This window comes from Neolamprologus multifasciatus, chromosome 9 (assembly GCF_963576455.1).
Source record: "Neolamprologus multifasciatus chromosome 9, fNeoMul1.2, whole genome shotgun sequence".
In the NCBI taxonomy this organism is placed as follows: Eukaryota; Metazoa; Chordata; class Actinopteri; order Cichliformes; family Cichlidae; genus Neolamprologus; species Neolamprologus multifasciatus.
Window position 1 is genome coordinate 31,567,325 of NC_140447.1, and position 14,872 is coordinate 31,582,196.

Sequence of the window (14,872 nt, forward strand, 5' to 3'; positions counted from 1 at the left end):
ATTGAATCTAATAGTGCCAATGATGTTGATCTGCTTGATCTGAATCCGTACTGACTCTCAGTGAGTAGTTTATGTTTATCTGTAAATTTTTCCAGTCGGTTTTTAAACAGTTTTTCAAGAACTTTTGAGAATTGAGGTAGTAAAGAGACAGGTCTGTAGTTTGTGAAATGGTGTTTGTTTCCAGATTTGTATAGAGGTATAACTTTTGCTATTTTCATTCTGTCTGGAAATCGACCAGTTTGAAATGATAAATTACAGTTGTATGTAAATGGTTTTATAATAGCCTCAATGACTCTTTTAACCACTATCATATCAATATCATTACAATCCAAAGATTTCTGATTTTTACATTTTTTGACAATTTCAAAAACTTCACTTTCATCAACGGCTGTGAGAAACATAGAATATGGATTTCTGTCTATCAGTGTATCTGGCTTTTCCTGTGCTTTCCCAGGATGAGTGATTGTTCTTGCTAAATTTGGTCCAGCAGTTACAAAGAATTCATTGAGACTATTTGCCACAACATCCATATTGTATTCTTCATGGTCATTACAAATGAAATACTTGGGATAGTTCTTTTGTCCAGTCCCACGCTTTATAACACTGTTCAGGATTTCCCATAATCTTTTATTATTATTTCTATTTATATCTAATTGCTTCATATAGTATTCCTTTTTACTAAATCTAAGTATATTAGTTAACCTATTTTTATATCTTTTGTACCTGATTTCAGCATCTTTAGTTCTCGTTCTTAAGAACTCTCTATATAGAGCATTTTTCTTTATACATGCATTTTGCAGACCTTTTGTTATCCATGGACAGTCCATATATTTATGTTTCCTACTATATTGCTTTATTGGACAGTTGGTATTGTACAGTAATGTAAATATTCTAAGGAATTCATTATAAGCACTATTAACGTCCTGTTCCTGATATACTTCACCCCAGTTCTCTTTCAATAAATCTTTTTTAAATGCATTCATTCTTTCTTCTGTTCTTACTCGTCTGTACTCTTTTTTACTGTCCATTTTATTGATCTTGTAATTCCTATCATAGATTGTAAAAATTGGAAGATGGTCACTTATATCGTTAATCAGGAGTCCACCTACAGTCTTATTTTCAATGTCATTTGTAAAAATGTTGTCTATGAGAGTTGCACAGTGTGATGTAATCCTGGTAGGTCTAGTAATTTTAGGGAATAGATTCATACAGTGCATTGTGTTTATAAATTCCTCAGTGGTTATGTGTTTATTTGGGTTTAGCAAATCAATATTGAAGTCTCCACAAATGAAAACTTTTTTGTGAGCTAATTCAATAAATGTTTCTTCTATCCAGTTTTTAAATGTCTCAATACTACTGCCTGGAGCTCTGTATATACAGCTAATGATTACATTTTTACTTTTTTCTTTACAAATTTCAACTGTAATACATTCTAGTACATTATCAATCACCATCGTCATCTTTTCCACCACATTAAATTTCAAGGATTTGTCCACATACAAGGCCACTCCTCCTCCTCCTTTGTTTCGCCTAGTTATAAATGTGAATTCATAACCCTCCAGTTCAAAGTCTGTTCCTTTTTCCATATTGATCCAAGTTTCTGATAAGGCAATGACACTAAATGGATGTGAAAACTGGTTAAGATATTCTTTGATATGATTAAAATTAGCATAGAGACTTCTACAGTTAAAGTGGATAATTGATCATTTATTCTCAGTTTTAATCCTCTGATTGTAGTCTTTATTTGTATAGTAGCAGCAATTGTTATTGTTAGATGAGAAGAAGTTGTTGTCTGGATCTATTTCATATTCCAAGTCCTGTGTATTGTGATTCATATAGTTAAATGTTTTCAGTTCCAATTGATCATATTCTGCAACTGTCTGACTGATGCAGCTGTTTCTTCCAGTACCATTTAACCTTGTTAACACTATTAGTGATAGTTATGGCAGATATCTTATTGTTCAATGTGAGATAGCCTCACTCAAATTGAACTTGGTTAATATATATGGATGCAATAATGACAATCCATCATTTTTTAGAAATCTTTTTTTGTCCCTTGCACCACTTTCAGGATATCTCATTATTGGGGGAGATTTTAACTGCACGCTTTATCCAAGTGTTGATGAATAGATTGGGGTCGATTCAGCTCATAAGCAGTCTAGAAAGGAAATACTACAATTTATGACTGAACTCAATTTAGTTGATGTTTGGAGAAATATGCACCCAGATAAGATTACTTTTTCCTGCTACTCTAGCACTTATGGCACTTTTTCCAGAATTGACTATTTCTTACTTTCTGCATCTTTGGTACCCATGGTAACTAAATCCTGGTATGATAGTATTGTCATATCAGATCATTCCACCGTTTCGTTTCAACTAAATTTACCTAATTTACCATTATTTACCAGTAGATGGCGACTGCAATCTTTCTGGTTGAAGGATCCAGAATTTTTAGAATACATTGGAAAGCAAATAGATTATTATTTTGCTTATAACACTACTCAAACTACGGCGACTATAAAATGGGAGGCCTTTAAAGCTTTCCTGAGAGGGCAAATGATCAGTTTTACAAGCTTTAAACATAAAACATCTAGGATGGAACTGGTTCATTTGGAGAAAAAGATAAAAGATATGGAGGAAGAAATATTTATATCCAAATCTAATGTTCTAATTCTATAGTTAAATAAACTCAGAGCTAAATTTAATATTTTGTCATTAAATAAAGCTACTAAAAGTTTACTAAGACTGAAACAGTCATATTATGAACAGGGTGAAAAAGCAAGTAAAATACTGGCTTGGCGTATTAAACAGACTCAGGCTGAAAGAACAATAAACTCTATAACTACAGATGAAGGACAGATCACAGCTGATCCTAAACATATTAATGACTCTTTTTGTACCTTTTATAAACAGCTATACAAAACTGAGCATTTAAAGTCATTTTCATCAAAACAAAATTTTTTTTTGGATCAACTGCATTTTCCTAGACTACCAGAAAAATGATATGGATAAACTAGAGCTTAATATAACAGTAGAAGAAATTACTAATGCTATAAGGAACATGATAGGGGGCAAAACCCCTGGACCTGACGCAATACCAATAGAAATATTTAAAATATTTAAAGATAAATTAATCCAGCCTTTATTGGATATGTATCAGGAATCATTTGAATCTGGGTCTCTCTCTCTCCCCCCTCCCCCCCCCCCCTTCACTTAATGTTGCAACAATTACTTTGTTACTGAAACCTAATAAGCCAGCAACACATTGTAGTTCTTATAGACCAATCTCACTGTTGAATTATCTTACAAGATACTTTGCAAACTATTAGCTATGAGATTAGAGACACTCTTGCCTAAAATGATTCATTCAGACCAGAATGGCTTTATCCAGGGGAGGCAGGGGTTTCACAATATATGGAGGGTCATGAATATCATTTATGAGAAAAAAGAGACCAGAGACAATACGTTAATCTCAATGGATGCGGAAAAAGCCTTCGACAGGATCGAATGGCCATTCTTATTTGAAGTTTTGAAAAAGTTTGGTATTGGAAATAGATTTTTTAAATGGATTCAGTTGATATACTCCAACCCTCAAGCAGAGATTTTAACTAATGGTCTTTTTTCCGCACCATTCAGATTATATCATGGAACTAGACAAGGGTGCCCCTTGTCACCTCTCTTGTTCACATTGGCAATTGAGCCTCTTGCGGTGGCAATTCGGAATCATAAAAACATATCAGGAATTAAAGTAGGCAATGCTGACCATAGTATTTCCCTATATGCAGATGATGTCATCCTGTTCTGCACTAATTTAAACAAATCAATACCATCCATATTAACTCTCATAAATACATTTAGTACATTTTCGGGTTATAAAATAAATTTTGATAAATCCGAAATATTCTTTTTGAATAAAAATGAACGACAATATCCAACATGTTCTCACTCCCAACTCGTCAAATGCTCCCTCTGCTTCACTTATCGACACGCAGGGTACCCCCCTCGCGTCGAGAATTGACGTGCAGGGTCCTCTCATTGAATACTATAGAGCTCCTTAAACGTTGCTTATTGACGACAAGAGATTGCCACGGAAGAGCCTGTTGTCCGTATATTTATATATTTCCGAAATCACATTGTAGTGACGTATACTGAACACAATAAATTATATAATGTAAAAAACTACCTGAGAAACAGGTAAAACGATACTTTTGTATCGTTTATTGCATTTATGGAGGGAGTGGTGTATGCTGGGTAATGGCACAGCTAGCGACTGGGTGACTTTATTCACCCGCTTCGGCTGTTATCAGTCCATACAATGGGCGTTATTAGCACAAATCAGTCCATAGATATGGGCCATCTCCTGCTAGATTGTTCAGAAGGTTGTTGTGGGAGCGTGGGAAGACTCCAGAATCCACTCTGGCTGGAATCCGGTGGATACAGCAGTGTTTACAGGTAAGACCATTTAAACGGACAGCATTTATAGAATGACTATTAAAAGTCAGCGAGTGTCAATAATGTTAATGTGGTTATGTTAGTAATACACCGAGTGCTAATATAACAGCTTTAAGATGCATTTGTAGATATTATTACGTGTTTTACCGTCTTTGTGGGCTAGCTTAAAGTTACGGTGTAAATGTTAGCTTATATTGGAGTAAAGCTGTTACTGTTTAAAAGATGTTAGCACAGAAATATTAGCTTCTGTCATGACTGATGAAGTTACTAGTTAATAAAGTTTCTGGGTACCCAGACGCAGGGTTCTTGATAAAAAGTAAAGTGTATTTATTAAGCGCTTTTCATAGACAGGCAGTCACAAAGCGCTGCACAGGATTCTTATCATTCTTATTTTCTGGTTTGTTTGTTTCTTCCCCTTCTCATCCAGTCTGTCTCTGTGTGCTGTGATTAGTGTCCTCATGTTTGTTTACCTCCTACCTGAGGTAAACAAACATATTTCATCTATGAAATATAACAGAGATTACAACCTTCAACCTTCAGTGAGCTTATGGTGAGCCTACAACGTTATTCGTTAACAACAAAGCAAATGAAGCACGGCTTGACAAGTCTAGAAGATAGTTCAAATTAAATGATTAATTCTAATCTATGTCTCAAAACCATGCAAACCAATGAGTAGTGGAAGAGGTGTAGCTAATGAAGTGGCCAGTCTGAGGGATCTCCCTCCTCCTCACTGAGTTTCTTTTGCTGCTCTCGTTCGTGTCTTTATAAACTGGTGGTGTTGCCACAGTATTCCTACACGCATTACTGTTTTTATTTACAGATGTGCAATATCTCCACATGCTGCTCCTCTTTCTCACTGTCTGCAGCCCAAATGTGTTTTCTCAGGGCATCTGAGTCACGTGATCGCACAGTAACGAATCAAAGCAAATCAGGAAGAAGGGGGCGGAGCAAAGTGTGTGCGCAGGACAGGAGTCGAGCAGAGAGAGCTGCTTTTGCATGAAACGGGAGTAAAGCAGTGAACTTAGAGGAGAGACAGAAACTAAAGTATCGATCATATATTACTACCAACGTCCTGATCGATATCTGCATCGATCTGCCCACCCTTGTCTCCTGGATCGTAGCTGCGATCAGCGTGAACCACGTGGGTCTCTGCTCCCTGATCTGTTTCCTGTGTTTGGAAAGAGCTCCGGCTTCATCACGGAGTTTCTCTCGGTTTGTGGGCTCATCTAAAGGTAAGCACCGAGCTAACTTTACTGTGAGTTCAGTTCATGTTGAGTTTAGCTCCTGAATGAGGTCTTCTGCTGCTCTCCTCGGTGTCTGTTCACAGTTTATTGTGAACATGTTGAGAGAAGAGTGAGAGAGTGTTTGGAGAAAAACACCAACTAATCATTAGCTCAGCATGCTGGGAGAAGTTGGAGCAGAAAAGTCTTTTCATTGTCCCTGCAGCTGTTTTTCTGCATGCACCAAACCTCTACAGCCTCATTTCTATTTGTATGGACTCAAATGTCGTCATACATATTTTATACTATCAAATGCGTATTTGTGTATTGAATTTTGCAACTTTGTAGACCAAAATATGTTAACATTTTATGTTTGTGCATCTACAGATGTAAAACTGCGCTCAGGTTTCCTGGCTGCATGTGGCTTTCGACTTAGATGTTACAAAGACAAGGCACTGTGTGTGTGCGCGTGTGCGTGCGTGTGTGCGTGTGTGTGCGTGTGACCTCACCAAAAGGATCATAAAAGCAGGAAGCAACATCAAACAGAATCTTCACAAGGGATGTGCTTGTGATAAAACACTGCAGCCTCTTCCCAGAACCTCGAGAGGCTGCGGAGGGGGACAAAGGAATGTCTTGATCCTATAGTTTGAACAAAGACTTTACAAATTTAAGGACCACAATGACAACATTCAACAATTTGACTTAACAATGACCACAATTTGAGCCCAGATATTTCAAGTGAGAACAGGAAAGTGTGTGTGTGTTCTCGATTTTACTACCTGGTGGGATCCACTTTAAAGTTGTCCATAAAATTTAAATGATTAATTTTACAAAAATGAAAGCAATATATCACTGACCTACAAACGAGGACAAAATTGTTAGTACCCCGCTGTTAATTTAAAAAAAAAAACCCCACAATATTTACTGAAAGAACTTGAAACTGACAAAAGTAATAATCATTTTAAACAATATATTTAAAATCTGACATTGCTTTTGAATTGTTGTTCAACAATATTGTTTAAAAAAAGAAACTCAAGAAGTAGACCTGGACAAAATTATGGTTTCAGGGATTTAAAGAAATGTGACCATAGGGACATGTTAAACTAAGGTGTGACTAGTAATTAGCATCACAGGTGTCGATATAAAAACGTCTATCGTTTTATTTCACGCTATCGTTTGTTTCGTGGTGTCGCAAAATAAACTGTTTACAGTAATATTTTTCATGGTTTTGATGGTCACTGTAGTTATTATTAATTTCTTAAAGTTCTCTCTTTCTCTTATATTTAATATAACCACACTACGGACGGACAAGCGCCTGTTTTTATGCGTTGTGGTTAGCAACAACGACGGTAAAACCATTTCCACATAAACCTTTCACAATAAAGCTCAAGATCCTGTTGAGACTTTTCAAAATAAACTGAATCACGTGAAAGAGCAGATTATTTACGGATGAGAAGTAAAAAAGAGCCGCCACGTGCTAAAAAATAAACCTTAGCAGGGCTCGCAAAATCGCTAGCCCGACGTCCCGGGGCTAGCGAACGGTGTGTAGAGAGCAGCAGCACTGATTGGTGAGTGACGATTAATTGCGCACCAATTCCACTGACATCGTCTTATCACTCATTAGCTTACTATTCAAACGCGACAAGTGAAATCTCTCGCAGCAAGCGTAAACATGTGAGTTGTTGAGTGCGCAAAGAATCACTGACCATTATGTAAGTATGTGTGTAAAAGCAGCAGGATTTACGCTGGTATTTTAGTTCTGCTCAGCTAAATAAGACCGGTCAGGGTGAAGAAGGGGCAGCCAAAGAAAAGCTTACCACAAAACGGAAAAGTTATGACAAATCAGACTGAGGCAAAAAGAAAGCGCAGCTTTTTTGGTTTCATGGACAAAATAATTTCTGTGGCTGGAATATGACGAGCTAAATAACATGATGTTCTGCCAGGTGTGTTGTGAGTTTCATTTGATTTCTGATTCGACAAGCGCCTTTGTTACTGGGACCAGTAATTTTAAGAAAGACCCCATCAGAACCCATGAGAAATGCATTATTGCCCAGTCTGCAGTATCTTTCCCAGAACAAACAGCAATTGCAAAAAAACATACTAAAAATAAACCAAGCACAACAAGAACTCCTGAAAAAGCTGTTTAGAACAGCGTACTATGTTGCAAAGAGTGAACTACCATTGGCACAATTTAGCAGTCTTTGCAAACTTCAAAAAGCAAATGGCCTCGATCTTGGTTCCACTTACCTCTTACCCGTGACTTCAGTGGAAATTTCAAATTCAGGATCTGACACAGACTGATTTATGTCCTACACAGTTCTTACAAGTTCATAGAAATTTCTGTTCAATTTGAACCAAGTATTTGAGTTGATGGTTGATGAGTTGAATTTTTTTGATTAATTTTTGTTTCCTTTACAATATTATACTTTAATGTATAATACTGTAAAGGAAACAAAACATAAAAAAATTGCTCTCTTTTTTATTCGGGCTACTTAAATTTATTTTGGGCTACCAAAAACTGAAGAATGCCTGCCCGAAGGGCTACCAGAGATTTTGAAATTTTGCGAGCCTTGCTTAGACTCAAACGTTAGAACAGGCTTTTCCCCGCAGCACGCCGTGTAATAAATACTCACAAACAAAACGGCGGCCGTTACAACTTATGTCTAAAAATGTATAGTTTCATGCATCTGTTAAAACACTCGACTCCAGCTACACGACGCGCAGCTGGAAACACTTCCCGCAAGTCGAGCTGCCCGAGATTCACAGAATTTACAAAAAATGTTACATTTGTGTGATTTATATTGTTATCGGGACGATAGATGTTTTATATCGGGATATGAGATTTTGGTCATATCGCACAGCCCTAGTCTCAGGGCACTAAAAGAAGAAAATCATAGACAAACATGTCAAAGCTAAAGGCTATAAGGCAGCGGTCTCCAACCTTTTTTGCGCATGGACCGGTTTATGCCCGACAATATTTTCACGGAACGGCCTTTAAGGTGTCGCGGATAAATACAACAAAATAAAACTAGTACCTGTACCGAAAAAAAGATTTAGTCATAACACACGTGAAAAGACCCAGGAAAACAGTGTTAACGATAAAAACGATAACAAAATAACGCTGAAAACCAATAATGTTGGATCTAAAGTCAGAACCCGCTGATCCCAGAACTTATTCCCATGAAAGAAAGACAAGGCAACAGCGATCGATCTTTTTACTTGCAAGGGAGGCTTGTCGGTACCTTAGCACATCACAAAATGACCTCTCCGACTGCCCCCTCTTGCTCCCTTTTATTGACAACGTTCACACAATAAACAATAGTTTACAACACGTACCTTCCCCACGTAACCCCCCTTGGTTACAAAGACAAAGCACTGTGTGTGTGTGTTATGTGAGTGTGTGTGTGTGTGTATTAGACCTCCTGCTGACCAAAGGGTCGTAAATGCAGGAAGCTTACATCAAAAGCACAAGGATGATAAAAGACTACAGCCCTACAACCCCCCACCTAGAACCTCGAGAATCTGGGGAGGGGAGGACAGAAAGAATTTCTTTCACAGAATTAAAACAATGTACAAATGGCAAACATAAAAATGACAATATTTAACAACTCACCCTAACAGATAAAAACCCTGAAAACCATACATTTCACAACTGAGCCTCAACTCGGTACCAAACGACTCACGGACCGGTACCGGTCCGAGGCCCGGGGGTTGGGAACCGCTGCTATAAGGGCATCTCCAAGAAGCTTAATGTTTCCAAGAATGTTTCCATTCATTTTTAATAGTTAGGGTAAGAGGCTAGGGAATGAAGGTCCTCACTAAGATTACTGAACGGGGTTGTGTGTGTGTTTATGGGACATTTCACAGTAGATCTCATGGCAAACGACAAATGAGGACACCACAGTTGAATGCAAAAAATAAAAGATTCAAGACTGGAAATTGGATATTGACAAACCTCTTTGGCAAGGCACATCAACTGGAGTAGTTTGCTGACGTGGAGTGGACCAAAATACCAACAAAAATGAAGTTAAGGGTACTGATACTTTTATCCAGGCCTGATTTTTTTTTTTTTATTATTATTTTTTTGAACATTAGAATGTCAGATTTTCAATGGTTGTATTTCAGTAAATTCTTGTTATTTAGACAATTTTAGGTTATTTCAGTGGCCATAATGGGTTTTTCTATCATTATTGGAGGGGAGGACAACAATGATGTCCAAGGCTGTATCCCAATTCAGGATCTGCAGCCTTGGAGTACGCAGCCTTAATGGTCCACAAGGGCCGCGTACTCGAAGACCGAGAAGGCCGGAAGTGCGAGGCTTGTGAAATGGGACTGTCTAGCCTCCATCGCGCAGCTCATGATACTAACTGCTAGAAACGTTTTATACAGTATTGTTTGACAGAAATAAAGGAGAAAATATTTTCTTAATGAGCGTTTTTTGATTTGATAAGAATCTGAGGCTGAGACCACGGGACAGTAAAACATGATTCTTGGGCTTCATATCTGTACTGAACACTCATTTAAGATTAGTAAATCTTAAAAGCTAAAGCACTGTGTGTGTGTGTGTGTGTGTCCACCTGTTCAACATCTATTCAGTCAATCATGTTTATTTCGCATCTACAGACACATTATAGACGTGTCCTTTATCAGGCTGTAGAGCGATAAGCTTTGATCTTTTTTTTAGTCTATAATTTGTCAAAATTATAGACTATAGACTTTCCTGGATGATTTAAAGTCATTTTGAGTCAACACTCAACCTGCAGTGAGTAAATTTTAGGTAAAAAGCTCCCTGAGTGTCAAATATTTATTGATGGAGAGAATTTGTTATTTTTGTGGGGGAATATGCTTAAAATGCTTTCTCATTTAAAAACATTTTCATAAAACTATTTTGTTCTGGACATAGTTTTTTTAGTGGGAGAAACATTTCATCACTCATCCAAGCGACTTCTTCAGCTGACTGCAGGTTTCCAACCTTATAAACAGAACATTTGCACAATAACTGAAACTAGCCCACTGAATGAACAATGGGCTGAGGTAAGTTCCTGGATCATTAATATGCAAATTGTTATGACCATTGATCAAAGACCACTGATCAATGGCCATGAGTACCATTGTTTCAGAGGGTGTCCGTCTCCCAAATCCAAACTGGAAGCTAGTTCCACAGCAGAGGGGCCTGAAAGCTGAAGGCTCAGCTTTCTGTTGTGCTTCTAAATACTGTAGGAACCACAAGTAAGCCTGCAGTGTGAGAGCAAAGGGCTCTAATGGGATAGTGTGATGCTATGAGATCTTTAAGCTATGATGGGGCCTGATCAGTCAAGACTCCTTCCTCTGTTCTTGTTTCACTGTGATGTTACAAAGATCTGTTTTGTGTCCCAGCAGATCAGCAGGAGGAGGAGAGTCCGACGGAGCACCAGACGAACATTTTCAACCATTCGGACTCAGCTCAGCCGCTACAGTGGACAGAAATGTCATCAACACAAAAGGTGAAGAACCTATCACTTTTATTGAAACTGTGTGCACTTCATCAGCTGATGCTTGTTTGTCAAGATTGAAAAGGATTCAAGAAGAAGTTTGTCATTTCGTATGGTATTACCCAGGCTGAAATGAAAGTGTTTATCACCAGCATCTACAGTGCAATAATCAATACAACTAAAAAGAAAAATGGTTTAACAAACAGTAAAAAGGCAGTAATAAATCACAACAATAAAAAGGGGTAAATAACATAAAATCTTAATTCATAAACAAACTCAAGTCCAAATAGTCACACTCATACAGGTAGCTTCAGCCCTTTCACAGAAGGGGATAATTAAATTAAGTAGTGTGTGTATCTGGGCAGTATATTGTATGCTGTGTGTGTGTGTGGATAGGAGGCATCAGAGTATAGCTGTGCTAATAGCCGAATGGATGGTAATTGGGTGCAGTCCTGCTTTTCTGAGTCTCCCGAGGGAGTGCAGACGCTTTTGTGCTTTTTTTTGATAACTGCTGTTGTATTAATGAAGAAGGACAGGTCATCAGCAAGGTGCACACCCAGGAACTTAACACTGCTAACCCTCTCCACAGCAGCACCTTCTATGGTGAAGTCTGTGTGGTGATCTCTGCCAGACTTCCTGAAATCGATCACCATCTCTTTTGTTTTGTCCACATTGTTGGTGAGATTACGGGATCTACACCACACTTCAAGCTGCTCCACATCTATTCTATAAGTGGTCGTTGTGATGAGACCAACCATAGTTGTTGTCTGCAAATTTCACAATATGATTAGTACTGAGTCTGGCTTACAGTAATGTGTGAGCAGACTGAACAGCAACGGGCTCAGGACACCCCCCAGAGGAAAGCCTGTGCTCAACAAGATGGTCTTTGATGTGTGGCTGCCCACCTTGACTGTCTGTTGCCGCTTTTCAAGAAGCTGAAAACCCATTTGCAGATTGCAGGGTCCACGCCTGATGGCATCAGCTTGCAACTGCTGCAGAATGATCGTGTTAAAAGCTGAGCTGAAGTCGATGAAAAGGACTCTGGCAGAGGGGTGTTCTTCCTCTCCAGGTGTGACAGCATAACATGGAGTGTGGTAGAGAGAGGTCATCTTCTGTAGATCGGTTGGTCCTGTATGCAAACTGAAGGGGATCCAGGTCTATTTGGAGACTGTTCATGATGTGCTTCAAGACCAGCCGCTTGAGGCATTTACTCACAATTGGTGTCCCTTGTCATTGGGGGAGGGGGCTTGTAGTACGTAATGTGTTGGAAGCCCTGCCACAGCTTCGTTCCTCACACTGCGTTGAGATGCTCTCCACAGTCTGATATTGTTGTCAAGGGAGCAGACATTGGCCGGCAACTGTGTCCGTACGTCTGGCTTGTATTGGTTAGCAGCTAGCCTCGCATTAGCTCCTCTATGCTTACCCTGCTTCTGCATCCTATCACACCACTTTCTGAGTTTCCTCCTGGGTGTTGCTCCAGGCATAGTTATGGATTTCTTCCAGCTTGCTTGGCATAGGAGTCCAAGCTCACCCAGCGCAGTCAGTAAATGTTTCTTGTAGCGAGAGATGTGGTTATGAGCTTTCTCAGAGAATTGCATTTCCAGAAGACACTGCCGGTCATACACACACTTCTCTTTCACACAGTTTACATTCGCACTACATGGTCTTTTTTAGTGTCATGCTTATTAGGACCTGAGCACTGAGAGTACGAAGGCCTCATTGTGTCTGCTCCATTTCTTCTTCTTCTTATTATTATTCAGGCAAAACAAGTGCCTTTTTGAGGGCTTTAACACAATCAAAAACAACAATTTTGTAGACGTTTCAGGTTTGATTAAAAATTTCGTATTTTAATCATTTTACATATGAGCATTGGAAAATGGCTCTGGAGCGCCACCTATGTGTTGTTAAATGAAGTCCTACGATCATATAGTTGGAGCTACATGTATAAAATTTGGCACACATGTGTATCATGCCAAGACGAACAAAAAAGTCAGTGGCCCATTGACGCAAACCCAACAGGAAGCCTGCATGTGAGTGAAGTTGGCCACCCCACCTTCTTCAAATCCAACAAAAGTGGTATTAAACACTACGTTTGTGCTTGTGTGTGCTGCAAAAAAAGTCCCTTTCTGCCGCTATCATTTTAAAGATATTAAAGAAAATTTCTTCAAACAAAACCAGTGTCAATCAACGGTGCTATGTTTGTGCTAGTTTGTGCTACTAAAATTGTCCTTTGTGCTGCTTCTGTTTTAAAGATATTAATGAAAATGTAAAGGTCAACAACATGTTGGCATGTAAGGACGCTGTCATAGCCTGTCAACGACGCTGATTAGCTGCGTATATACGAACGTGAATCGCGTCATCAGCTGGAGCAGCCAGTCACCGGTCACTTACTGACTCACACTGCAAAACAGAAGGAATTGTTAATGTATTTATTTTAATTTCAATTCAGGTTAGGTTTGTTTTGTTTGTTTCTTTTGTGCGCAACACAGATTTTCTGTGCACAGAGACTGTACCAGCAGTGAATGATTGCGCACTCGCGCAGCTTAGAGGGAACATTGCAGAAGAGTAATAGGAGTATGCCCTTAGTGAAGGGTTATGAAAGCACCCAATGTCAACAACGCTGTAGTATTGGAAAAATAATTTAATAATTTCTGCAGATTTTGATTTGGGAGTATCCTTATTAGAACTTCGGTCTAGGCACATAGTTTGTATGCCTCCATCTAAATTGAGATTGTGTGTTGTCATATCTGGAATTTGTGAGAATAAATTGACAAAGAAGTTTTCATCATCCCAGTTGGGGGCATAGATGCTGGCAAAAATTAGTCTGAGTCCACATTCACCCCATACACACCCGTTCACAAAAGCACTATTATCTATACAGTGAGTGCTTTTCTAACTATCATTCATACGCCGACGGATGCATCAGAGAGCAAGTCGAGCATTGAGTTTTTCCTTTCCCACTCACTGTGTGTTAATAGACCTCTCTGCATTGAGTCATATCTGTTATAAGGCTTTGGATATATGCAGAACTACCTTCTATTTATAGAGTTGCTAATTATTTGGCATTATTGCAGGCAAACTAGCCAATGAAATGGATGGGTTCCAGCGCTACAGGGTTTCTACTCCACGGCCGTATTTCATACGGGTCCACATTTCCAATGTACGCCATTTTTTGCAAGTACCGCTGCTTCGCCTCTGGACGCAATCGGTCTCTATACAGTCCATTCTCTTTTGAGCTGCTTTTAAGCATCTTTCTTGTAGTCGTCGTTCCAACACAGTGTGTTTGTTTTTATTCGTAGACCTCGAAAATGGCGCCGCGCTCCTACAATGCATTGCGGCGTGACGTCAACTCCAAAGCCCTATAAACCTCTGTCTCTTTTCCACAGCATGTCTTTATCCAGTTTTCCTTCTCTCACCACAACCGGTCGCAGCAGATGGCCCCGCCCCTCCCTGAGCCTGGTCCTGCCAGAGGTTTCTTCCTGTTAAAAGGGAGTTTTTCCTTCCCACTGTCGCCAAAAGTGCTTGCTCATAGGGGGTCATATGATTGTTGGATTTTTCTCTGTATTTATTATTGTACAACCTACTGTACAATATAAAGCGCCTTGAGGCGACTGTTGTTGTGATTTGGCGCTATATAAATAAAATTGAATTGAATACTTCCTGAGCTAGAGCCTAAGCTAGAGCCACCCCAAAACCTGGTGGATGTGAGCGATACACCAGGTTTTCTTT

The 14,872-nt window shown here is 39.0% G+C and overlaps 2 protein-coding genes across 5 annotated transcripts in view; one reads left to right on the plus strand and one right to left on the minus strand.

Moving 5' to 3' along the window:
• Nucleotides 1-14,872, minus strand: part of LOC146511897 (uncharacterized) — a 146,872-nt gene that overhangs the window by 33,078 nt on the left and 98,922 nt on the right. The gene's annotated exons all lie outside the window — the stretch shown is intronic.
• Nucleotides 1-14,872, plus strand: part of LOC146511899 (uncharacterized) — a 53,467-nt gene that overhangs the window by 22,254 nt on the left and 16,341 nt on the right. Inside the window, exons 1-2 of one of the 3 annotated variants that reach the window (XM_085171773.1) lie at nucleotides 5,394-5,684; nucleotides 11,049-11,155. In XM_085171773.1, coding sequence (XP_085027899.1) covers nucleotides 11,138-11,155 — 18 coding nt within the window. In that variant the 5' untranslated portion in view covers nucleotides 5,394-5,684; nucleotides 11,049-11,137. Of the gene's footprint in view, nucleotides 1-5,393; nucleotides 5,685-11,048; nucleotides 11,156-14,872 lie in introns of those variants that run through there. The other 2 variants (XM_085171772.1, XM_085171774.1) reach the window with 2 other exon arrangements.